This window comes from Rhinoderma darwinii, chromosome 3 (genome assembly GCF_050947455.1).
Source record: "Rhinoderma darwinii isolate aRhiDar2 chromosome 3, aRhiDar2.hap1, whole genome shotgun sequence".
Taxonomy (NCBI): domain Eukaryota; kingdom Metazoa; phylum Chordata; class Amphibia; order Anura; family Rhinodermatidae; genus Rhinoderma; species Rhinoderma darwinii.
The window spans coordinates 385956896-385982058 of record NC_134689.1 but is presented as its reverse complement, the minus strand read 5'-3'; the positions used below and the strand labels follow the sequence as shown (position 1 = coordinate 385982058).

General features: G+C 44.4%; 2 protein-coding genes across 3 annotated transcripts in view; one reads left to right on the top strand and one right to left on the bottom strand.

The window, feature by feature from the left end:
* LOC142750111 (RING finger protein 112-like) overlaps window positions 1–11460 on the bottom strand; it is a 63722-nt gene extending 52262 nt beyond the window's left edge. For both annotated transcript variants that reach the window (XM_075858924.1, XM_075858925.1), the window contains exons 1-3: window positions 11337–11460; window positions 8683–8851; window positions 5802–5984 (exon numbers count right to left, since the gene is read on the bottom strand). In XM_075858924.1, the coding sequence (XP_075715039.1) occupies window positions 5802–5984; window positions 8683–8851; window positions 11337–11413 (429 nt within the window). In that variant the 5' untranslated portion in view covers window positions 11414–11460. The remainder of the gene's footprint in view (window positions 1–5801; window positions 5985–8682; window positions 8852–11336) is intronic.
* The window catches only part of PLAT (plasminogen activator, tissue type), a 336360-nt gene that overhangs the window by 46020 nt on the left and 265177 nt on the right, over window positions 1–25163 (top strand). The window lies entirely within an intron of this gene.

The window sequence follows — 25163 nt, the reverse complement described above, 5'->3', positions numbered from 1 at the left end:
AAAATGGCCTTCGAGGCCGCAATACAAACAAAGTCCAGACGTGCGTCTACGCTGCTTTTCCTGAACTGAGTTGGTCCACCTGCATGTGCTCCTCAGGTGGAACAACAGTAGAGGGAGCAGAGGTCACTGAAACTTGGGTGCCAGTTTAGGGTACTTTCTGTCTCGACAAACCTCCTGGACCCGATCCTGGATTCTTATGTCGATCCGGGTTGCTAACAAAATGAGGGCAGCAACATCATATTTTATTTGTGAAGTCAGTCCTTGTCAGAAGGTCGCAACTAAGGACTCATAGTTCCTGACCAGTTCTGATGCCAGGGTGCGGAACTGGATTGCATATTCTTCAACTGTGGTCTCACCTTGACGGAGGGTAAGGAGGTATGCAGCTGCGGAAGATGACCGACCAGGTTCCTCAAACAGTGTGGAAAGTATGTAGGAACAATTGCAGGTTGGAGATTTCAGGGCCCTCACGCTCCCAAATAGGATTAGCCCATGCCAGAGCTTGCCAGTAAGGAGAGAGATGATAAAAGCGATCTTACTCTCATCGGAGGGGAAACAACCTTGCGTGCAGCCTGAAGTGGATCTGACATTGATTAATAAATCCTCTGCAGGTCTTCGCATCTCTGTTGTAGCGAGGTGGTAGCGGCAGGGAGATTCTGGAGTCAGCACTGACAGGAGGAGCAGCAGGAGGAGGTACAGTGGCGATTGCAGCAGGAGCATCCAATCAATGCGAGATGGAGTTCACTGCCTGTAGAAGCTGATCCTGATGTGACTGAAGGTCTCGCGTGTCCACTTGCATCGCTTGGAATGCCGTTGTGGTCTTGGGCTGACCAGCGGGGTCCATGGCCTGAGCGTACTGTCACGGCTTAGGGGTATGTGGACCCACAAGACCGCACCGCCGTAGCGGAGAAGCAGCTGGCCAAACAATAGCCAATAACAGTCTCTCGGACAAGAATACCTGGGAGCAGTGGCGTAACTACCGCCGTAGCAGCCGTAGAGGCTGCTACGGGGCCCGCGGCATGAGGGGGCCCGTGTCGCCCGCCGGCATGGGCCCCCACCATGGCCGGAGGCTCCGCTAGCTGCCGCTATGGCTGCTACAGCGGGACACCACTTAACACTACGGCAGAGCAGGGAGGTATCTCCCCGCTCTGCCATTAAACAAAAGACATGTATCCCCTATCCACAGGATAGGGGATACATGTGTGATCGCTGGCAGCGATAGGGAGAACAGGGGACTGAAAGTCCCCTGAAGTTCTCCATCACAAACCTCGGACTTCCGGGGTCTGTGTCGGCAGCTCCGTAGAAATGAATGGAGCGCCGGTCGCGCTTTTGCGCATGCGTGACCAGCGCTCCTTTCATTTTTATTGAGCTGCGCAGACGCCGGAAGTCATGGAGAACTACGGGGGACTTTCTCCCTATCGCTGCCAGCGATCACACATGTATCCCCTATCCTGTGGATAGGGGATACATGTCTTTTGTAGGACACGCTGTAGGTCGCATTTTTTTGGGAGGGGGGACGCTGTATGGCGTTCCCTACGGGGGGGAAGCTGTATGGCGTACCCTACGGGGGGGAGGCTGTATGGCGTCCCCTACGGGGGGAGGCTGCATGGCATTCCCTTCAGGGGGGGCTGTATGGCGTTCTTTACAGGGGGGGGCTGTATGGCGTTTCTCTACAGTGGGGGTTGTATGGTGTTCTCTACAGGGGGGGGCTGTATGGCGTTATCTACAGAGGGGGCTGTATGGCGCTAACTCCATACAGCCCCCCCTGTAAAGAACGCCATACAGCCCCCCCTGAAGGGAATAGGGGATAGGGGATACATGTCTTTTGTAGGACACGCTGTAGGTCGCATTTTTTTGGGAGGGGGGACGCTGTATGGCGTTCCCTACAGGGGGGGAAGCTGTATGGCGTTCCCTACGGGGGGGAGGCTGTATGGCGTTCCCTACGGGGGGGAGGCTGTATGGCGTTCCCTACAGGGGGGGCTGTATGCCGTTCTTTACAGGGGGGGGCTGTATGGCGTTAGCGCCATACAGCCCCCTCTGTAGATAACGCGATACAGCCCCCCCCTGTAGAGAACGCCATACAACCCCCACTGTAGAGAAACGCCATACAGCCCCCCCTGTAGAGAACGCCATACAGCCTCCCCCCCTGTAGGGAACGCCATACAGCCCCCTGTAGATAACGCCATACAGCCCCCTGTAGAGAACGCCATACAGCCCCCACTGTAGATAACGCCATACAGCCTCCCCTGTAGATAATGCCATACAGCTCCCTCTGTAGATAACGCCATACAGCCCCCTTTGTAGATAACACTATACAGACCCCCCCTGTAGATAACGCCATACAGCCCCCTCTGTAGATAACGCCATACAGACCCGCCCTGTAGATAACGCCATACAGCCCCCTCTGTAGATAACGCCATACAGACCCCCCCTGTAGATAACGCCATACAGCCCCCTCTGTAGATAACGCGATACAGCCCCCCCCCCCTGTAGAGAACGCCATACAACCCCCACTGTAGAGAAACGCCATACAGCCCCCCCTGTAGAGAACGCCATACAGCCTCCCCCCCTGTAGGGAACGCCATACAGCCCCCTGTAGATAACGCCATACAGCCCCCTGTAGAGAACGCCATACAGCCCCCACTGTAGATAACGCCATACAGCCTCCCCTGTAGATAATGCCATACAGCTCCCTCTGTAGACAACGCCATACAGCCCTCTTTGTAGATAACACTATACAGACCCCCCCTGTAGATAACGCCATACAGCCCCCTCTGTAGATAACGCCATACAGACCCCCCTGTAGATAACGCCATACAGCCCCCACTGTAGAGAATGCCATACAGCCCCCTGTAGATAATGCCATACAGCCCCCACTGTAGAGAGCGCCATACAGCCCCCTCTGTAGATAACGCCATACAGCCCCCTCTGTAGATAACGCCATACAGCCCCCTCTGTAGATAACGCCATACAGCCCCCTCTGTAGATGACGCCATACAGCCCCCTCTGTAGAGAACGCCATACAGAGTCCCCCCTGTAGATAACGTCATACAGACCCCCCCTGTGGATAACGCCATACAGACCCCCCCTGTACATAACGCCATACAGCCCCCCCTGTAGATATCTACAAAGGGGGCTGTATGGCGTTATCTATAGGGGGGCTGTATGGCGTTATCTACAGTGGGATGTATGGCGCAATCTACAGAGGGGGCTGTATAGCATTATCTACAGAGGGGGCTGTAAGGCGTTATCTACAGGGGGGGATGTATGGCGTTAACTACAGGGGGGCTGTATGGCGTGTTCTACAGGGGGGGATGTATGGCGTTATCTACAGAGGGGGCTGTATGGCGTTATCTACAGGGGGGCTGTATGGCGTTATCTACAGGGGGGGCTGTATGGTGTTATCTACAGGGGGGGCTGTATGGCGTTATCTACAGAGGGGGCTGTATGGCGTTATCTACAGGGGGGCTGTATGGCGTTATCTACAGGGGGGCTGTAAAAAAGGCACTATCTACAAGGGGGGGTTGTGTGATACCCAGGGGAGGGGGGGCCCCAATCAAAAGTTTGCTATGGGGCCCAGTCTTTCCTAGTTACACCCCTGCCTGGGAGGATGTGCAGGCAAACCTTCGGATTAGCAGACACATGGCACAGGTGATGCTTGACGTCTCAGATGACATAAGACATAGCAGATGACACCAGACATGGCAGATGACACCAGATGTGGCAGATAAGGCACACACAACATCAACAATAGGCTTAGGAACAAGAACGAAACACAGCAACAGGATGCAGGAAGCAGGAACACTGGGAGCAGGATACAATTAGGGGACCATTGGCATAGATGAACACATGAAGACTAACAACGCTCATGCAAGGAGAGGAAGGGCAGAGCACTTTTTAAAGTCCAGGCTGTCACTGGTTGGTTGGGTAACTTTAGACAGGTGTGCGGGAACCCTACGGGACACAGGAGAGCACTGCAGCCGTGTGTGTAGGTGTCTCTGAGAAGGGAGACGCTGACATGAAGATACAGTCTTGCGGTCACGGCTGCCGGTAAATGGGACACGCCAGCGGTCAGCGACCGCGAGCATAACAGGACCCATATACATTTCCTTTTACATTATTTTACGAATACAACTGTTCTTAATTCAATATATGTTCAAAACTATGCAGTTTCCCCCTCTAACATTTTCAAAATTTCAAGGTCTTTTGACAATGGCATGATCCATATTGCCAATGTGCAGCAATATGGTAATGCTAAAATATTGGAAATTAACAAAGTTGCGTTATATAACACACCCAGAAACACTTCTCCCCCAGAATAATTTCAGATCTATTGGAGGAGGAGCACACACAAGACACAGGCATACTTTAACCCTTCTGCTGCCTTGTAGTGTATGCGGCTCTGATTAAATATACTTTATACTATCAGGGTAGGTATCTGTACATAGGTATGGTATCAGGGCATCAAACAATGGTCCTCTTGAGGTTAGTAGGAGCTACTGGGCATGGACTAGGGTGGGGCAATTAATAAAAAAAACAAAAACGAAATTCAGCGCAGATAACTGACATTATCTTGCGCATTTAGTTTTTATCAGTTTGTTTTTTTCTTAGTTTCAACTGTATCTGCGTCTTCAGGACGCAGATACATTTGAATCCAATGGTAGAGCAGAAAGCCGTCAGCTCCCTACTCTCACGGCTCAGCAGAGACATGCATGAGGCAATGACGTCATCGTGCCTGTCTACGCCAAGCCACACAGACCAGAGGAGTAGAGGGATCTCTCCTCCACTCGTTGTTGGAACAAGGTTAAGTGAGTATGTATTTTATTATTTCTATTAGGCACTATTCGGGCTGTGTGGGGGTAGCTGTGGGGCATTATACTGTGTGGGGGCAGGCATAGGGGTATTATACTGTGTGGGGGAATTCTGAGATAATAGGGAGGGGTCTTCCTTGCATCACCTTCATCTATTAGGCAGATTGGACAGCGTCTGTAAATAGCAGGACCAAGGACCAAGCACATTCATGCATTACATGGGCAGACCATTGATTTCAATGGAAACTGTGCAATTTGTATTCAGTTAAGGAAGGAGTAGATATAAAACTTAGCTTTTATTGAGCTGCTTAAACAATATTTTATAACTACTCCTTCTTTATCTAAATACAATTTGAGAAAGTGGAAGGCATAACGGGAACCAGCCCGTTGTTTTGAATCTGGGAAATCTACAATAAGAAACTGTGCAATGCTTAATTTCCCCTTTGGCGGCGCTGTAGGTATATTAAATAATGGCTGCCAGATACTGCCTCATATTACAGCTGATCACTGAGGGTACTAGCGGCAGAACATCCAATGATCGCCAGGGTACCCAACAAAAATACGGCACATGACTGAATAGAAAATCTTTTTCTCCAGTATGCTTAGATTATCCTAGCGAACATGAAGAAGTTTGAACTGCTTTTCCCAAGACCTATTTAGTGGTCTTAAGAGTTTTTGGGGGATGGGTGGGTGGAATCTGTTAACAGATTCCCTTAAAGAAAGAGACAATATTTAATGTCCATCAATAATTCTAGTTCCTCAGTAACAGAGGCATAAATTGAAGCTCCGGGGTTCTGATGCAAAATCTATAACAGGGCCCACCACCTACCATGTGCTATTTATAATACTGAGGCCTTGTATGGGGCAGATGGGCCTTTAGCCCCCTCAGGCACCAGAAACCGGTTGTGACTGTTACAATTGCGCTGCCTATAGCTACATGCCTGCTTAGTAGACATCTCTGTGCAAAACTTGAACAATCTAATGTCCTCTCACCTGGCTCTGAAGGGCTTTCATAATGTAATTCATTAGAAAGGATTTTCCCGTACGCTTCGCTCCAATCACGCTGATCAGGTAGACAGGGTATTCTTCAATCCTTTGATCCAGGAAACACCTATACAGGGCACGCTCTTGTAGCTCTAGCAGACCATTCTCATCAACTCTTACCAGATGCAGGGGCTGAAGAAACAAGAAGTATGTGGTAGTTCAGAGCGCACAAGACCAAGGTAGGTGCACGAATAGGGTCCCAACCCAATCACATAGCAAAAGAAGTATTCGGCACACAAATTAGCAATTTTTGTAAATCTTTAAATTCGCGAATTTGTGTGCCGAATTCTTCTTTTGAAACAAGAAGTATGTTAGTTTTCACAAATCATCATACTGTATAGAATCACATTGGGGCACATAATATTTAAATATATTTTAAATCAAAAACTGGGGTAAGAGAGTCCCAAAAATGTTGTGGGCTGCCCTCACCAAGTTTCTGCAAGAAATGCGTTATTTTTGAGACTGATAACTACAATAGTGTGCTAATCCCATGGGGCTCCATCCCCCATGATTGCTAGAATGGGGGTCCCTCATCCCACATTCTTGCTTCCATGGACAAATACGGTATGTTGGGGAAAATGCACACGGCTCGCTTCGTACCAGTCTGAGGGACATACGAACAGCCACGTCACATGATGTCTTACTGAATTAAATGTCACCATGGTCATCACGGTGGGAGGCAGTTGGCCACTATGGTCACATGACTTAACTTTGCATGGACATCACGGCATCACATGTACTCTGTAAACAGATGGGGTTGGGGCCCTGGGGAGAGTTAGGGAAAGAATGGAGAACTATCTTTGAGGTGAATAAATGAGAAACATTTTTTGGGAGGGTAATTATTTTTTCATTAGTTGTTCAAGTTTTGATCTGTATAAGATTCGCTCCTGATTTTGAGTAAAAAAAAAAATACACCAAATCTGCACTGTGTGAAAAGTATAGACGGAATTGGAGAGGATAAGGATACAGTACTGAGCCATTGGTCAAATACATGTCACTATATTATCCCCCTTCTCCAAATTGCATAATTGGAAACAACATGTATCATTTATTAAAATACAGACCACTTCTTTTGAGAAGACCACCTTTGCAGTGATTTTTCAGTTTATAACTCCCTTCTATCCTATGTATATTGGAACTCTTCTTTCAAAAATGTACTGATTCTCCTTGTGGAGATCCAGCTAAAGGTAGGGAAACTTTAAAGCAAATGATCCATGGGAAAAGTATGCAAAACATCTCTCCTCCAAAAAAGAAGAAAACTCACTTCCTGCAATTGGCTACCATGTTAGTCAATGTCCAACCTTTGTTCTAATGTTGGACTGGTGTAGTCTTATTTAGGCCTGATTCACATGAGCGCTGCGCATCTCGGACGTGAAAAACTGCCGTTTTTCATGTCCGAGCTGCATCAGCGCTGCGGGACGCCACGTCACGCATCCACCATAGTTGAGAGTCTATGGAGGGATGCGTAATGCGTGAAAAGATAGGACATGTCCTCTTTTCCCACGGACCCTTCACACGGTCCGTTGAAACAACGGCTGTGTGAACGGCCACATTGAATTACATACTGTAGGTCCGTGGGACGGCCTCAGTTTTAACGGCCGTCCCACGGACGCTTAACACGTTCGTGTGAATCAGGCCTTATAATGTTGATTTAGTGCAGTGTGTAATGTAAAGTGTAGTTGTTTTATGTGCTTTCTATTATGCTCTTGTGCTACTAAGAATGTAAGTGATATTTAATAGGGCTTATACATATACAGGCTCTGTCGGATACCGTATGTACTGAAATATTATCCCCTAGGGGCAATGCTTTCTTATACTTCGGTACAAACCAAGTCTGATGGAGCATGCCATGATTTTATTTCTGCTGGATTCATGCGGAATCCGTCAGAAAAAACTCTATAAGCGGAGGCATATGGACAGGGCCGGCTCCAGGTTTATTTCTGTTACGATTAGCAGCAGGACTGCTGCTATTATTGATTTCTGTTATCTCTCTGCTTGGGCGTTGCTAGGCATTGCCTTTGATCTGAGTCTGGATTTGGTCATCATTTAGCTTTGCCTGGTTGATTGGGGCGGAGTACTTTTCTTGGGTTTACATATACATCAGGCCTGGATTACTCCGGTTATGCAGGTTACTGTTTCTGACATGGGAAAAACGCTTTCCAAATTCTAGTTGGTGACTTTGTTGTTCTTGTCTATGTGTTTGTATTGTGGGACCTGTTGGTCTTCTGAGAGATCTAGTTTTTGTATAGTAGTTTTATGTGTATCCTGGGATCATAGTTCCACTATTCGTTTGCCTTTCCTCTGCGCTTGATCTGCTGCCAAGCTATTGTCTTACCCTGTTTTGGGATAGAATTCAGATAGGGTCAGTAAGTTCTGGTAATTCTTGTCCACTGTCTATTTATCTGTTAACTGCTTGCATGGGTGGTGGCACTGACGAGACATTTTTCTTTACTTTGGGAGTAGAGCCCTACTGTTTCAGAGGACTACTCATCTAGAAGACCTTTTCATTACTTCAATTTTGGGTGGTCGTCTCAAAGAGTTTTAGTAATGTTATAACACTTCACAAGACAGAACAGAACAGGATCGGCGCTGCTATACCCTCAATTATTTGCATGTACTTTAAATAGTACACCTGGGACTTGTGGTACATTGGTACTCTGCAGCAATGGTCAAGTTCATAGCATTTTAATAAATCGAGGAAAGCTGTGGCACTCAACGTCAAAATGTCATTTTGTTGATCTGTATACTTTGTATATTTTGTAGGTGAGTGTTGCAGCTTTTTTTGATTTATTCATTTACTAATGTTATGTCTACCCAAAATAGCTCTGACCTCATTTGGTTCTTCTTGTCTGATGCATGATGGACAATCATATCCAAATTTCTCTTTTGAAGCTCGATATTCAGTGAAGCAATTCGAGCAGAAGGTGTGTCCACAGGAAATACTGATGGGATCCTTTGTGACTCCAAAGCAAAGAGGGCAGGTGGAATTTAATCTCCTGCTGCAATATATAAATTTAAAATGATGAAATAATTTTTTTCAATAAAAATGCAAGTCATATATGAATCTTCTTCCAAACTCAGATGCATATTATTTTCAGTAGTATGGGGTCAGTTTTATAGTAGTGCTGATATACTAAAGATTTTCAACTTAGGTTGCGGGCTCAACTGTTTGTAATGTGACAAATTACAGAGCCAGAAATGGGTTCAGAGCAGTTGTCACTTCCCTTCCCCCAGTCCTCTTACTCAGCAGGGGCAACAATGATCAGATGAGAAACCACCTCTTAAAAATAATTTCATATCTGTGGTTCATTATGGAAGTCTCGGAGGAGGAATAGAAACCCATGCACAGTCTGAATGTCACATAACTTACCTGCAGCTTTTTTATACAAGGCAGGCTTGGACAAAACCCTGTCATCATGGTGAATTAGAAAATAGGCACTGGCGACTGGGTTTTCCTCCTGCCATTTACACAATTGTCTGCCGGCTACTTATACCTGGTACCGAATGAATGGAGCGGAGGACAATGCAGGAAGCTACATACTGTATGTAGCTGCCCGCGAGAAGAAGGAGCGTCACAGGGGCCTCAGGGTGGAGTCCTGCAATGACTATTGGAGTGGGATTGGAGAAGTCCTATAGTGACTATTGTGTGAGGGGGATCCTGCTGTGACTACTGTGGGAGGATCTATCTATCTATCTATCCAACATCTTTATACACTGTATGTTTCATTTTCGCTGGAATGTGCTGTTCAAACTTGTGTTGTTTATGTGATTCATATATGTGGGGTTAGTGACTGCCTCCATTTTTGTTCTTGCACTCCTCCGATTCTGCCCTGGGTGATTTTAATTAGTTTAATACTGGTTCCTACCATCCCCAGATATATGTAGGCTTAGTCCCAGTTCTGGTTGTATGAGCAGCGTTAGGGACCCAGCTCATAGAGCTCGACTTGTCGTGGCAGGTAGGCTCACACAATTTGATCAAAATGTGCGCTAAGAACCTCACTATTGTACGTAGATTCCGCAGTAATGCATATTTATTTGGAGTGCTGTTACCATTTTCTTGTGTGCTATCTATCTCATATCTATCTATCTATCTATCTATCTATCTATCTATCTATCTATCTATCTATCTATCTATCTATCTATCTATCTATCTATCCATATCATATTTATATAATTATCTAGCGATCTATCTATCTATCTATCTATCTATCTCGTAACTATCTTTTTTATATATTATATTATCTATCTATTTACCTGTCTAAATAAATAATTATGGCAGCACTCCGGTCTTTATTGGAAACATCTTGGATCTATTTTGGCCCATCTCAGTGTTAGTAAATGGTTGACCATCCCTGAGTAAATATGCTCTTATAGATCGTCGTCAGAGAGTAGAGGACAGGCTCTCCTTAAAAAAATATGATTGTTATATGCTTGGTGAAAGGAAGAATGCAATCCAGGGAGGCTCAGTAACCGATTGAGCCAGTTGGAGCTGGCTCAGGTATACGGATTACTTTTAAGGGGGCATGCTGGCCAATGTAGGGGGAGAAAGCAAAGCAGGATAGGGTTTAAGTGTTATAGGAGGGATGCCAGCAACATTTTTTCCTTCTTGTAAGAGGTAATTATGCCAACAAAATTATTTCCTATGGAGAAAAAGCTCTTAAAGAGCTTGTCTCATTAGAGACATTGGTGGCATATCTGTAAAACACCTCTGCGAACCCAACCGATCACCACAAAGAAGTGGCATTGGCAGAAGGAAAGCTTTGTGCCCCTTTATCTCCTGTTGTCTCTGCTTAGCTTTTTCCAGGTAGCTGCATAGTCGGCCATTAGAGTCAAAGTCTATTACCGACTATGCAGCTGCCTAGAAAAAGCAAAGCAAAGTCAACAGGAGACAAATAAATGAAGAAACTGGACTTGATTAATCCATATCACAACGTTTCAGCCCTCTAAACTGGGGCCTATCTATCCCCCACCCATCTTTTCTGACCTTTTGGGGAATGCATTTTAATACAAAGTGTTACATAGCAAAATTCACATCAGACAATGGTATGCGGAAATATAAATCTATTTGACATTTTTTTTCCCATCAAAAAATTTCAAAAAGTATTTTTTGTAATTTTCACACACTCAATGACAAATAGTTATTAAAAAAAAATGGAAAAGATCAAAGACTATATGATAAGTCAATAGGCCTCATATAACAAAACTGTGTAATATAAAATGTGGTCCTGTTGCCCATAGCAACCAATCACATAACAGCTTTAGTTTTTCCAGGGCAGCTTAAAAAATAAAACCTTATCTCTGATTTGTTGCTATGGGCAATAAGGCCATGTGTTAAGGAAGTTTATAATATTACTAACCTGACTGCAGTCTATAGATCACATGATCGCCATTTGAGCCCAACATTCTTGGTGTTACCACCATAAAAGACCCTGAAAATACTATATTAGTAAAATAATCAATACTCAAGCAGCTTCTCCTTCTTACCTCGTTTTTTTTTCTGTACTTGCAACAGTTGGACAATTATAGAAAATTGTATATGTTGGTTTTAAATCTTGCTCCATATCTGTATGAGAAGTGAACGTCTGTTCCTTGGACTCTCACTCTCGGCTTGTGTGTTGCCTTTTATTCTCATCCAGTAACTCCTCCTTTCGTGGTTCTCGAGAGCAGGAATAGAAACTGAAACTTTGTAATGTGTTCACTTCTATTGTATTGCTTTATTTGATATAATACTATGTTATAAGATACTGCAGAGCATTTTTTTTCCATAACAAGTTGTATTTTGGAGTACACATGTTATACAGGGGATACATAAGTAGGCAGTGGCGTAACTATAGGGGTCGCAGCAGTCGCAATTGCGACCAGGCCCCAAAGCCAGGGCGCCCGCACCACATCATTAAAAAATTACTATAGTAACTGGGGCCTATGTAATAAAACTACATGGGCCCTTGTTACTATAGAAACTGAAAGTACTCACCCTCCCCGTTCCAGAGCGCAGCAGAGGTCCTGACATCACAACGCTGTGCGCAGTGCATGACGTCACGGTGCTGTGCGCCGCGCACAACATCCCGACCCTGGATGGAGTCAGGACCTCCGCTGCGGCCGAAGAAGAGGGTACGTTTAAAACCACTGTATGCTGGAGCTGATGGGTCGGGGTCTGACTCCCGGGACACCAGCCAATCAGCTGTTTTGAAGGGGCCGCATCACTTGTACGAGCGCTACTGCCCCTTCATTCCAGTCACTTGCTCACACTGTGAATCGCCGACACGGACGTGTCGGCGATTCACAGTTTGACCAAGTAAGGGAAATGTAGGAGAAGCAGCGCTCTGCTGCATCCCCTTCAAAACAGCTGATTGGTGGGGGGTCCCGGGAGTCCAACCCCGACCCATCAACTATTGATGGCCTATCCTGAGGATAGGCCATCAATGTTTAGGGACTGGACAACCCTTTTAAGCCTACCTATGAGGCAGGATCACACATTGTAGGCTTAAAGAGGCTCTGTCACCAGATTTTGCAACCCCTATCTGCTATTGCAGCAGATCGGCGCTGCAATGTAGATTACAGTAACGTTTTTATTTTGGCAGTGCAGACACAGCGTGTTCTCGAGAGATCACTCTGTGACGTCACACAGGTCCTGCATCGTGTCGGACGAGCGAGGACACATCGGCACCAGAGGCTGCAGTTGATTCTGCAGCAGCATCGGCGTTTGCAGGTAAGTCGATGTAGCTACTTACCTGCAAACGCTGATGCTGCTGCAGAATCAACTGTAGCCTCTGGTGCCGATGTGGCCGACACGATGCAGTACCTGGGGCAGGAAGTGAGTGACGTCACAGCGTGATCTCTCGAGAACACGGCTGTGTCTGCACTGCCAGAAGCTGGGCGTTCTGAAGAGAAGTGGATGATACTTCTCGTCAGAACTCCCAGCTAGTAAAAGTAGTAAAAACGCCCCGATGTACGCACATAATTCACGCCCACTTGGACTTTTACTTTAAACACGCCCACTTGGACTTTTGCAAGCCTCATTTGCATAAATACAAAAATGGTCATAACTTGGCCAAAAATGCTCGTTTTTTAAAAATAAAAACGTTACTGTAATCTACATTGCAGCCCCTATCTGCTGCAATAGCAGATAGGGGTTGCAAAATCTGGTGACAGAGCCTCTTTAAATACAGGGCCCCAGCAGATAGTAATCTTATACTGTATAAGATGACTTTCTGCTGGGGGCCGGTATCTAAGCATCTTACCATGACCACATGGTAAGCTTAGATACATGCCCCATGTGTGATCCTGTCTGATGGGCCCTGTATTTGGTATGGGTTTTCAATGTGACAGGTTTTATTTAAGTTAAACAATGAACGGAGTAAAAAAATAAAAAAAAGTCCCTCTGTCCTTGAGGGGATAATGGTTGTATTTGTATTTTATTGTACTGTCGGAATGCAGAAGTGTTGTGGAAAGTCAGTTGAACCTATAGAGGGAGTGTAAAACCTGCTATGTATGTCTTACTCAATAGATCAAATATCAACAAACTAAGGCCGGATTCACACGAGCGTGTTCAGTTCGGCATATACAGTCCGTATGTCGGCAGTATTTCCCGGACTGAGCACACTGCAGGGAGCCGGGCTCTTATCGTCATAGTTATCTATGTGTCACTGCCTCGCTGCGGGAAAACTGTCCCGTACTGTAATCATGTTTTCAGTACGGGACAGCAGTTCCGAGGAGAGGCAGGGACTCCTGGTGTCATAGATAACTATGACGATAAGAGCCTGGCTCCCTGCACTGTGTTCGGTCCGGGAAATGCGGCCGACCTGTGGACCGTATATCAAAGACTGATCACGCTCCTGTGAATCCGGCCTAAATGTCACAAAGAATTTTATTTAACCGCTCAACCCCTTCAGGACTGAGCCTGTTTTGGCCTTGTGGACACAGACGATTTTTTAAAATCTGACGTGTTCCTTTATGTGGTAATAACATTGGAATGCTTTTACCTATCCAAGCGATTCTGAGATTGTTTTCTCGTGACATATTGTACTTTGTGTTACTGAAAAAATTTGGTTGATAAATTCAGTATTTATTTGTAAAAAAAACACCAAAATCTTGAGAAAATTTGCAAAAAATTGCATTTTTCTCAATTTAAACTTATCTGCTTGTAAAACAGATAGTAATACCACACAAAATAGTTACTAGTTTACATTTCCCTTATGTCCACTTTATGTTTGCATTGTTTTTTCAACAAACTTTTATTTTTCTATGATATTACATGGCTTAGAACTTTAACAGCAATTTCTCACATTTTCAAGAAAATTTCAAAAGGCTATTTTTTCAAGGACCAGTTCAGTTCTGAAGTGGTTTTGAGGGCCTTATATATTAGAAAGTCCCCATAAATTACCCCATTTTAAAAACGGCACCCCTCAAAGTATTCAAAACAGCATTCAGAAAGTTTCTTAACCCCTTAGGAATTAAAGAAAAGTAGAGGTGAAATTTACAATTTTGATTTTTCTTGCCAAAATTCATTTGTAATACATTTTTTTCTGTAACACAGAAGGATTTACCAGAGAAACTAACTCAATATTTATTGCCCAGATTCTGCAGTTTTTAAGAAATATCCCACATGTGGCCCTAGTGTCCTATTAGACTGAAGCACAGGCCTCAGAAGCAAAGGAGCACCCAGTGGATTTTGGGGCCTCCTTTTTTTTAGAATATATTTTAGGCTCCATGTCCGATTTGAATAGGTCTTGTAGTGCCAAAACAGTGGAAACCCCCAAGAGTGACCCCATTTTGGATACTACACCGTTCAAGAAATGTATCTAGGGTATACTTAGCATTTTGACCCCACAGTTTTTTTGCTAAACTTATTGGAATTAGTCTGTAAAAATTAAAATCTACTTTCTTTCTGAAAAAACTTAGACATTTTTAATTTTTACAAGGAATAAATTAGAAAAAGCACCCTAAAATTTGTAAATCAATTTCTCCTGATTACGGCAATACCCCAAATGTGGTAATAAACTGCTGTATGTACCCATGGCAGGGCTCAGAAGGGAAGGAGCGCCATTTGGATTTTGGAGCGCAGGTTTTGCTGGACTGGTTTTCAGTGCCATGTCGTGTTTGCAACGCCCTGGAGGGAACAAAACAGTGCAAACCCCCCAAAATTCACCTCATTTTTTAAACTATACCCCAATGAATTTTTCTAGGGGTACAGTTAGCATTTTGACCCTGCAGGTTTTTTTTGCAGAATTTATTGGAATTAGGCCGTGAAAATGAAAATCTACATTTTTTTTATAATAAAATGTCGTTTTAGCTAAGAGTTTTTCATTTTTAACAATAGATAAAGGAGAAAAAGCAACATTTGTAAAGCAATTTCTCCCGAGTACAGCAATACCCCATATGTGGTAATAAACTGCTGTTTGGATACACGGCAGAGGTTAGAAAGCAAGGAGTGCCATTTGACTTTTGGAGCTCAAGTTTTGCTGGAATGGTTTGCGGCACCATTTCACGTTTGCAAAGCCCCCAAGCGGCCAAAACAGTACAAAACCCGCAAAAGTGACCCCGTTTGGGAAACTACACCCCTCACAGAATTTATCTAGGCAGTCAAAATGAAAATCTAAAATTTTGCCACTAAAATATTGCATTTTTTTCATTTTCACAAGAAATAAAAAAGAAAAAGAACTACACCATTTGTAAAGCAATTTCTCCAGAGTACAGCAATATGTGGTCATAAACTGCTGTTTGGGCACATCCCAGGGCTCAGAGTGACAGGAGTGCTACTTGGCATGCAGATTTTGCTTGATTGATTTTTGGGCGCCATGTTGCATTTGCAGAGCCCCTGAGGTACCAGTACAGTAGAAACCCCTGAGAAGTGACTCCATTTTGGAAACGATACCCCTCAGGTCATTCATCTAGGGGTGTAGTGAACATTTTGATCCCACAGGTGTTTCATAGATTTTATTAGAAATTTTCAAAAAAAATATGTCGTTTTTGCTCCCAATTTTGTATTTTCACAAGGGGTAATAGGAGAAAAAACACCACACAATTTGTTACCTAATTTTTCCCGAGTACGGCAATTCCCCATGTGTGGCCCTAAACTGCTGTTTGGGCACATGGCAGAGCTCAAAATGGAAGGAGCGCCTTTTAGCTTTTAGAGTGCAGATTTGGCTGGACTGGTGTACAGGCGCCATGTCGCATTTGCCGAGCTCCCTTTGGTACCAGCATGGAGTGAAAGAACCCTGAGAAGTGACCACATTTTGTAAACTACACCCCTCAAGGCATTTATCATTTGCCTGGACATATGACAGGGGTTAAGGTATGTTCACACGGCTTATTTTTGGTTGTTTTTCAGGCCGTAAACAGCCGAAAAACGGCCGAAAAATTGGAGAGCAGAATGCCTCCAAACATCTGCCCATTGATTTCAATGAGAAAAACGCCCGCGAAAAAGAAGTGCATGTCACTTCTTGAGTCGTTTTTGGAGCTGTTTTTCATTGACTCTATAGAAAAACAGCTTCAAAAGCGGCTGTAAAAAAATGCAGCGAAAAACGCGAGTGACTTAAAAAAACTTCTGAAAATCAGGAGCTGTTTTCCCTTGAAAACAGCTCCGTATTTTCAGATGTTTTTGGTTAAGAATGTGAACATACCCTTAGGAGTGAAAGATCACAATGCACATTTGAGGACTATTTTGGTTATTTTCGCAGCATTGGCCCACAATGGCAGGGCTCTGGGGTCAAATAGTAAAACAAACCCCCAAGTTGTGATCCCAATTTTGTAAACTGCACTCCTCAAGACATTTTTTTAAGGGGTGTAGTGAGCATTTTGACCCAACAGGATTGTTTTTTTTTTATTAGAAATGAACGCTCATTGGATGGTGCAAAGTGTAAATTGCAATTTTCCACTAATATGCGATTTTAGTGCATAATATTTTGTGCCCAGTTTGCGCCACTAAAGACAAATACCTCCTAAACTGTTAAGTAGGTTCTCCCAGGTATTGCGATGCCATATATCTAGACATAAACGGCTGTTTGGGCACATTGTAGGGTTCAGAAGGAAGGAAGCGCCATTTGGCTTTTGGAGCGCAGATTTTGCTTGGTAGTTGTTCTGTTTGGGGTTTTGCAGGTATTTCAGATTATAATGTGGGGGCATGTGTAAGCTGGGCAGAGTACATCAGGGTATATGTAAGCTGTGAGGAGTACATCAGGGTATAATAATGCGGTAAATAAATAATAATCCATAGATGTGTGGCCAGTGTCGCCCTGAAAAATGGAGCCCGATATTATCCGCTTTTGGAACACTCCGCACATTTTGCGCCGCCATATTCTGAGAGCCGGAAAACTTCTTTTTAATTTTTTTTCCACCGGAGCTGTGTGAGGGCTTATTTGTTGCGGGACAATCTGTAGATTTCATTGGTACCATTTTGGGGTACATGCGATTTTTTTTTATCACTTTTTATATCATTTTTTAGCAAGCAAGGTGACCAAAAACCATCAGTTCTGAAGTTTTTTTTACGGCGTTCAACGTGTGCTATAAATGACATATTTACTTTATTCTGTGGGTCGATACGATTACGGCGATACCATATGTATATATTTTTTTATGTTTTGCAGCGTCTGCACAATAAAATCACTTGTTTATAAAATAATAATTTTTTTTGTCGCCATATTCTGAGAGCCATAACTTTTATATTTTTTAGTCAACAAAGCTGTGCAAGGGCTTGCTTCTTGCGGGACGGGCCATAGTTTTTAATGGTATAATTTTGGGGTACATGCAACATTTTGTTTACTTTTTTTATTCTGTTTTGGGAGGGGTAGTGACCAAAAAAACAGTGATTCCTGGACATATGACAGGGCTTAGGAGTAAAAGAGCACAATGCACATTTGAGGTCTATTTTGGTGATTTTCGCAGCATTGATACCAAATATGTGTACTTTTTTTATGTTTTCCATTTTTGCCTATAATAAAAGACTTATTATGGGGAAAAGGCGGTTATTGTTTTTTTAACTTGAAATTTTCTTTACATTTTTTCCAACATTTTTATTAACCTTTTTTTTTCCCACTATGGGACTTGAAGGAAAAAAGCCCTTGCTATTCTAATACACTGCATTACCTACATAATGCAGTCTATTAGAGCTGTCAGCTATTCACTGACAGCAAGCCTATTAGGCTTTGCCTCCCGACGTGGCTAAATAGGCTCCCGTACTAGGCGGCCATTGTTAGGCCTCCGGTTGTCATAGCAACCATCGGCACCCCCGTGGGTGCCGATCGTTACCATTAGCTACCATCGGGTGCGATCTAACCACCTAGATGCAGCGATCGCTTGTGATCGCTGCATCTAAGGGGTTAATCAGCCTGATCGGAAGCTAGCTCCGGTCCTGGCCATTACAGCGGTATGTCAGCTGTAACATACAGCCGACACCCGGCGGTGGTGGCGCTGGCTCAGCTTCTGAGCCAGCTCTATCACCATCACGTACAGTTACAAGAGAAGGCGCTAACACACTGTACGTGATTTTGCGGGTAAGTGTGCACACTGTTACATGTCCAATCTCCTCACTTTCATACTGAGGAGATAAGACGCTGTAACAATGTTTACAGCCAGTTTTGTTGTCAAGGAACTGTTATTGGTCAGTCTGCTATGACTGACCAATCACAGCGATCGCCGGCAGGGGACCGCTGTCTTACTATGCCGATCAACTGTCATAAACAGTTGATGGCACAGTTCTGTCACCCTGTGCTTTGACAGGGTGACCGTTTACATCCATGACGCACCAGTACGTCCCGGTGCGTTAAAGCATTGCAATGCATGACCTACCGCTACGTCCTGGTGCGTCAAGGGTTTAAAGTCATCTTCTAAAACACGTTTTACCTTTGTTTTTCTCATTGTTTTTAAGCCAAATTCCCTCTACTCAAAGAAATTACATAATAGTACATCTAAGGCCACATGGGATGTAAGTGCTGAGGATTTTCCGTCCGGATATGCTAACGAAAAATCTGCAGCAGAATACAGTAGCATGCAAGTGGATGGCAGTAACAATAGGAAGTGCAGTCATTGATAAATATTTAGTTTTGTTATTGATATAACAACATCAGTTTTTGAGAAGCCAATCCAAAGGTGACAACCAATATGGATGCACTTCCTGTTGTCACTTTTTCAAAAATAGTTGCCACTACAAAATAGAAAAATGCCAAAAAGTGAAGTGAATAAGTGAATTATAAGGATCACTTTATTCACCAATGTGACGTTACCAAATTTAATCTGCCGCTCTAACTTTTGAGTCACTAATATACAATTTTAAAAGTGTTCTCAAGGTAAAACACATTGATAGCCAATCTCTTGGACCAGTAATGGATTAAGTCTTGGTGTAGAGGAGAAGGCTTTGGGTTCCTAGAGCACTGGGCTGACTTTTCATTGGGGTACAAACTGTATTCTGCAGATGATTTGCACCTAAATGGAAGGGGGTCCGCTGTGCTGGGGGAGAGAATTCTAGCTGAGGTGGCGGAGTGTTTAAACTAGGGCTGAGGAGGGAGGCCAATGTAGAAAATAAAGGGGTAGTTAGGTTAGAGAGGGGTCAGACTATATTGGTGGGGGGAGAAACAGACGGTGGGGAGAGGACTAGGCAACAAGATAAGGAGATCCTTTCGTTACAAAACAGCAGTGAAAATAAAAAGGCCCAAATGTCAAATAATCACATTTCTGATAGTGAAAGTGAAACATTTAATGGCAAGTTAAAGTGTATGTTCACAAATGCCAGAAGTCTAGCAAGCAAAATGGGGGAGCTGGAGGCCTTGATACTGGAAGAAGATATAGATATAGTTGGTGTTGCTGAAACATGGCTGGACTCTTCACATGATTGGGCTGTAAATCTACAGGGTTTTACACTGTTTCGTAAAGACAGGGCAAATAGGAAAGGCGGTGGTGTATGTCTGTATGTGAGAAGCGATATGAAGGCGAGTGTGAAAGAGACAATAGTGGGTGAAGACTGTGAGGAGGTTGAAACCTTGTGGGTGGAATTACAAAGGGAGGTAAACACGGAAAAAATTACTTTTGGTGTAATCTATAGACCCCCAATATAACTGAAGAGATAGAAGGTCAAATATATAAACAGATGGAGCGGGCTGCACAGGCGGGTACTGTCTTGATAATGGGAGATTTTAATTATCGGGATATTAATTGGTGTCATGGTTCGGCTTCAACTGCAAAGGGGAGACATTTCCTCAACCTGTTGCAGGAAAATTTTATGGGCCAGTTTGTGGAAGACCCGACTAGAGGTGAAGCTCTGTTGGATCTGGTAATTTCTAATAATGCAGAGCTTGTTGGGAATGTCAATGTTCGTGAAAACCTTGGTAACAGTGATCATAATATAGTTATATTTTACCTATACTGTAAAAAACAAACACAGGCTGGGAGGGCAAAAACACTTAATTTTAAGAAGGCCAATTTCCCCAGGATGAGGGCGGCAATTCAGGATATAGACTGGGAAGAACTAATGTCAAATAATGGGACAAATGATAAATGGGAGATTTTCAAATCTACTTTGGGTAATTATAGTGCAAAATTTATTCCTACAGGTAACAAGTATAAACGACTAAAATTAAACCCCACATGGCTTACACCTTCTGTAAAAAGGGCAATACATGACAAAAAAAGGGCATTTAAAATATACAAATCTGAGGGTACAGCTGAAGCCTTTGTAAAATATAAAGAGCTTAATAAAATCTGTAAAAAGATAATAAAATCAGCAAAAATACAAAATGAAAGGCAGGTGGCCAAGGATAGTAAAACAAATCCTAAAAAATTCTTCAAGCATATAAATGCAAAAAAGCCAAGGTCTGAACATGTAGGACCCTTAGATAGTGGCAATGGGGAGTTGGTCACAGGGGATCAAGAGAAGGCAGAGTTACTAAATGGGTTCTTCCTCTCTGTATATACAACAGAAGGAGCAGCTGATGTAGCCGCTGCCGGTGCTGTTAATATATCAGTTGATATACTGAATTGGATGAATGTAGATATGGTGCAAGCTAAATTAAATAAAATAAATGTACACAAGGCCCCGGGACCAGATGGGTTACACCCTAGAGTTCTTAAGGAACTTAGTTCAGACTTCCGGTTCCGGCGCAGGCGATGCAAGACGCGAGTGACTGAGCTCCCGCTCCCGTCCAGCCTGCTTGCTCGCAATAGTCGCTCCGGCGATGACAATCAGCTGTGAAGCCACCAGCCCTGCACGCAGAAACATACCCGGTGGTGCCTGTATGGACAGGTACCTCCTCAGAAGTGCGCACAAGCCAGCCATGGAAGATTCAGCCGCGGCCGTGGAAAAGGGAGGTAAGATGGCGGCGCTTCCCGCCACTGCGCCCCTGCTATACACACAGGAAGATGAGCTGCAGCACCCTCAGTCCCAGCTTTCAAGTCCTGCAGAGCACATAGTCTCTTCTCATCCTGCACCCATTGATTATATAGCCCTGGCCCGTGAAGTGGCCAAGCAGATAGCGCCAGACCTGCAAAAGGCACTGGAAAAAACGGTGCAAGATTCCCTGAACCGCGTGCATGCGGAGCTGGCACAAGTCACTTCCAGGACTGATGAATTAGAACAGCGTATGACGTTGCTGGAGGATGAAAATGAGCGCCTGCAATCCAAACTTAAAGTGGTGCTGTCTGCTACTACGCAGTTGGGGGACAAGGTGGAGGATCTGGAAAACCGCTCCAGGAGGAGCAACCTGCGACTGGTGGGGCTGAAAGAAGCGGTGATCTCTTCTGATTTACAGCGATTATGTGAGAGGACATTGCCAGCAGCGTTAGATCTTCCACGTCCCTGCCGGGTGGAAAGGGCACACAGGGTGGGGCCGGACCCCAGACATCTCCCAGCAGCAGATGACCACAGTTCGCTTCGTCCCAGACAAGTAATTTTTAAGCTGTTGGATTACAATGATAAGGTGGCACTTATGAAGGCATTCCGCAGCAGATCGCGTCCTTTGGAAATAATGGGCATGAAAGTGCTACTTTTCGAGGACTATTCTACGGAGGTCGCAAAACGTAGGCGTTCTTTCAGCAAGATCTGTACCGCGCTGTTCCAAGCAAAAATACGTTTAACCTGCAGTACCCAGCCATCTTACGGGTGTTTCAAGAAAACGGGCGGACCAAGATTTTCACCACACCGAAGGAAGCGGAGGACGCACTTACAGAGCTTTGCAGACACAGACCCCAGCACGAGGAGCGTCGCAGTCCAACCCATAGTCCAAATCGCAAGTCAAGAGAAGCCAAACGGAATCGACTAGATATGGAGCGAACCTGGGCAGAAGCTTTAATGCCCACACCTGGAAGATCCCGGGGGGGTCGATCCGGAAATGGAGGGGACTCTCCGAAGCCGCAAAGGCGAACGCGGGACCGCACCCGATCTACGTCTCCTGATTGAAGTGCGAAGTTCTTCTCAGCACCATTTTATCTGATGTGATGATGGTCTTGTGGACGCTGTAGACCAATCGCAGGTTCCGATCGGCTGCAGATAAGTTTGCAGATAATTTTAAAGTTCTGAGGGCGGCATTTGGCGGTCTTATACGACACCTTGTACTGGTCAGCAGCTGACCTAATGTTATAACGTTATAATGTTAGAATGTATGCATTTTGGTATTTTCCCGCATTTTCATTACAGGGGATTAGAGAGTGAGTTAGGGCAGGCTCTGAGATCTCTCCTTGTGGGCGTGCTCGACCGGGAATGATACAATGCCTCCCCTATGCAAAGGATTAGTTATATCTGCCACAGATCGCATACTTGGGGAAGGTTAGGTAGGAGATCTGGGAGAAGGAGGCAGGGAAGCCTAGAGGTGAAATAGGATTCATTTTGACATGTGATGATATAATCCAAACGGACTCTAGGATGTTAAACCGATGGTATAAGAATGTATAAATTTGTGCACAGGCGACAAAGGGTTAATGAGGTGGCAAGGGTTAATGAGGTGCAGCTTACTTATTGAAGGAGATATATATGCAGGTCTGGGAGGGAGGGGGAGGGAGGGACTTGTTTTGGCACAACAGAAAAAAGTGAAGTCTCTTACGCCAATGGGTATTAAGGGGCTGATGACCCTTGCCGCAGGTGATTTTTCGTTTTTTTTAGGTATTGGCCTGATGGCCTTGATATGGAGTTTAGTTTTGGTTTATAAGCCGGGTTTTGGCTATGTTCTTAATGTTTACGCATGGCTCTTGGAAAAAGATGGATCTGACTCCCCGAACCTATCACGACTTTTAGACATTTTAGCTCATCTTATGCACTGCCCAATAACATGAAAATAATCTCATGGAACGTTAAAGGGTTGAGGTCCCCACAGAAACGGACCAAACTTTTGCGACACATGAAACGATTACGCCCAGATGTAGCCCTATTACAGGAAACTCACCTTACCGAGCCAGAATTTAAATACTTGCAAAAATTCTGGGTGGCCCAGGTTTTTGGCTCGCCGGCAAGGGAGGGTAAGGCTAGTGATGGAACATGCAGGGGAAACTATCAGTATTCATAATGTGTATGGCCCAAATACGGTTAACACAGGTTTTTTTGGTCATTTGGAAACCCAACTCCAGCAGGATCGCACTAGGCTTTTAATTCTAGGGGGAGACCTTAACACTGTAAGGTCCTCCAGGGAAGATAGGAGCGCAGGAACTAGTTCGTAGAGAAATAGGGATAAGATCTTGCCAGACTTTTTAAGACACACTGCCCTAACAGATGCTTGGAGGAGTCTACACCCTGATGCGCGGGAATACACACATTTTTCTCATGTTCATCAGTCATGGTCGCGTATTGATTACTTGCTAGTTAATGACGCATTATCTCGACTATTACGTGAAGCGGCGATTGAGGATCTAGTTATTTCGGACCATGCCCCGGTCACCATTACCTTGGCCGACACAGTAGCTAGAGGAACGGATTTTATTTGGAGGTTCCCCGCCTTTCTGGCAAAGGATGAGGGCTTTATACAGAAGCTTAAGGGGTGGTGAATGGAATTTGATGGGGATAATGTATCACATCGTTCGGACCCGTCATTGTATTGGCTTACAGCCAAAGTGGTAATACGAGGGAAAATTATGCAATTTATGTCTAATCTTAAACGCAAGACTACCGAAGGGTACAAGGCAGCGAGCGACCGATTACGGTGTGCATACACAGCATTTCTACACTCTCCATCAGCGCCTATGGGGGAGAAATGGAGGGAAGCTAAGCGGCAATTTGATCAGTGGTTAGACAAAAGAGAAAGTATTTATCGGTCCCAATTTGATGCCGATCTAATGCGTTTCGGCAATAAAGCGGGCAAATTATTAGCGCGACTAGCGAAGGGGAGGTTTGCACCGTCACACATTTCAACACTTAACGACCCCAATGGAAATCCTACATCAGACCCAAAAAAAATTAACACTATATTAAGTAAATACTATCAAGCCCTTTACTCAGACACGCCCATAGACCCCCAAAAAGGTAGGGAATTTTTGGATAAGGTAAAGCTACCAGGGCTCACTCAGGAGCAGAACGACCACTTGAGCGCAGAGATTACCTTAGAGGAAATCCAGAGCACCATTAAGACCTTATCCAACGGAAAGGCCCTGGGTCCAGATGGATTTACAGGAGAGTTTTTTAAATCTCTGAGAGAAGAAATTAGCCCTACCTTGGTGGCGTACTATAATATTTTACTAAGGACCGGTGCTCTCCCAGCAGAGGCCAAAATAGCGCATATAAAGGTATTACCCAAGAAGGGGAAGAATCCTCTTGACCCGGGGTCGTACCGTCCTATATCACTGATAGACCAAGACCAGAAATTACTCACAAAAGTTTTGGCCAATCGTCTGGCTACGTATCTACCCACATTGGTGGGAAAATCCCAAGTAGGATTTGTAAAGGGCAGGGCAGCAGTGACTAATTTACGCAAAGTGTTGACGGTGCTAGAAACAGTGAGGCACTGTTAAAGGGGGCTAATGACTATCTGTATTATCTCCCTTTTCTCCGTTCCTAGTCCGTTACCTTTGTTTCTCATATAGTCCGCTTACTTTGTACTGTTCACAATGTGCACACACTCCAGTCCTTCACACACCACAGGAGTAACATACAACCCTCGCAGATACTTAAATATATAAAAATACTTTACTCATAACATAGACGTGACAAACCAATATACACTACATCAAGATACAATACATTACATAGACAACACAACCACACACAGCGGCCTCTCTTCCTACCTTCCCTGAACACTTTGCACATGTGACTAGTAATGTGTATGTATATATAATATAAATCCAGGTCCCAACCTTATACGGTCTCCTGGTACTACAACTATAACCAAAGCCACATACAGCGCC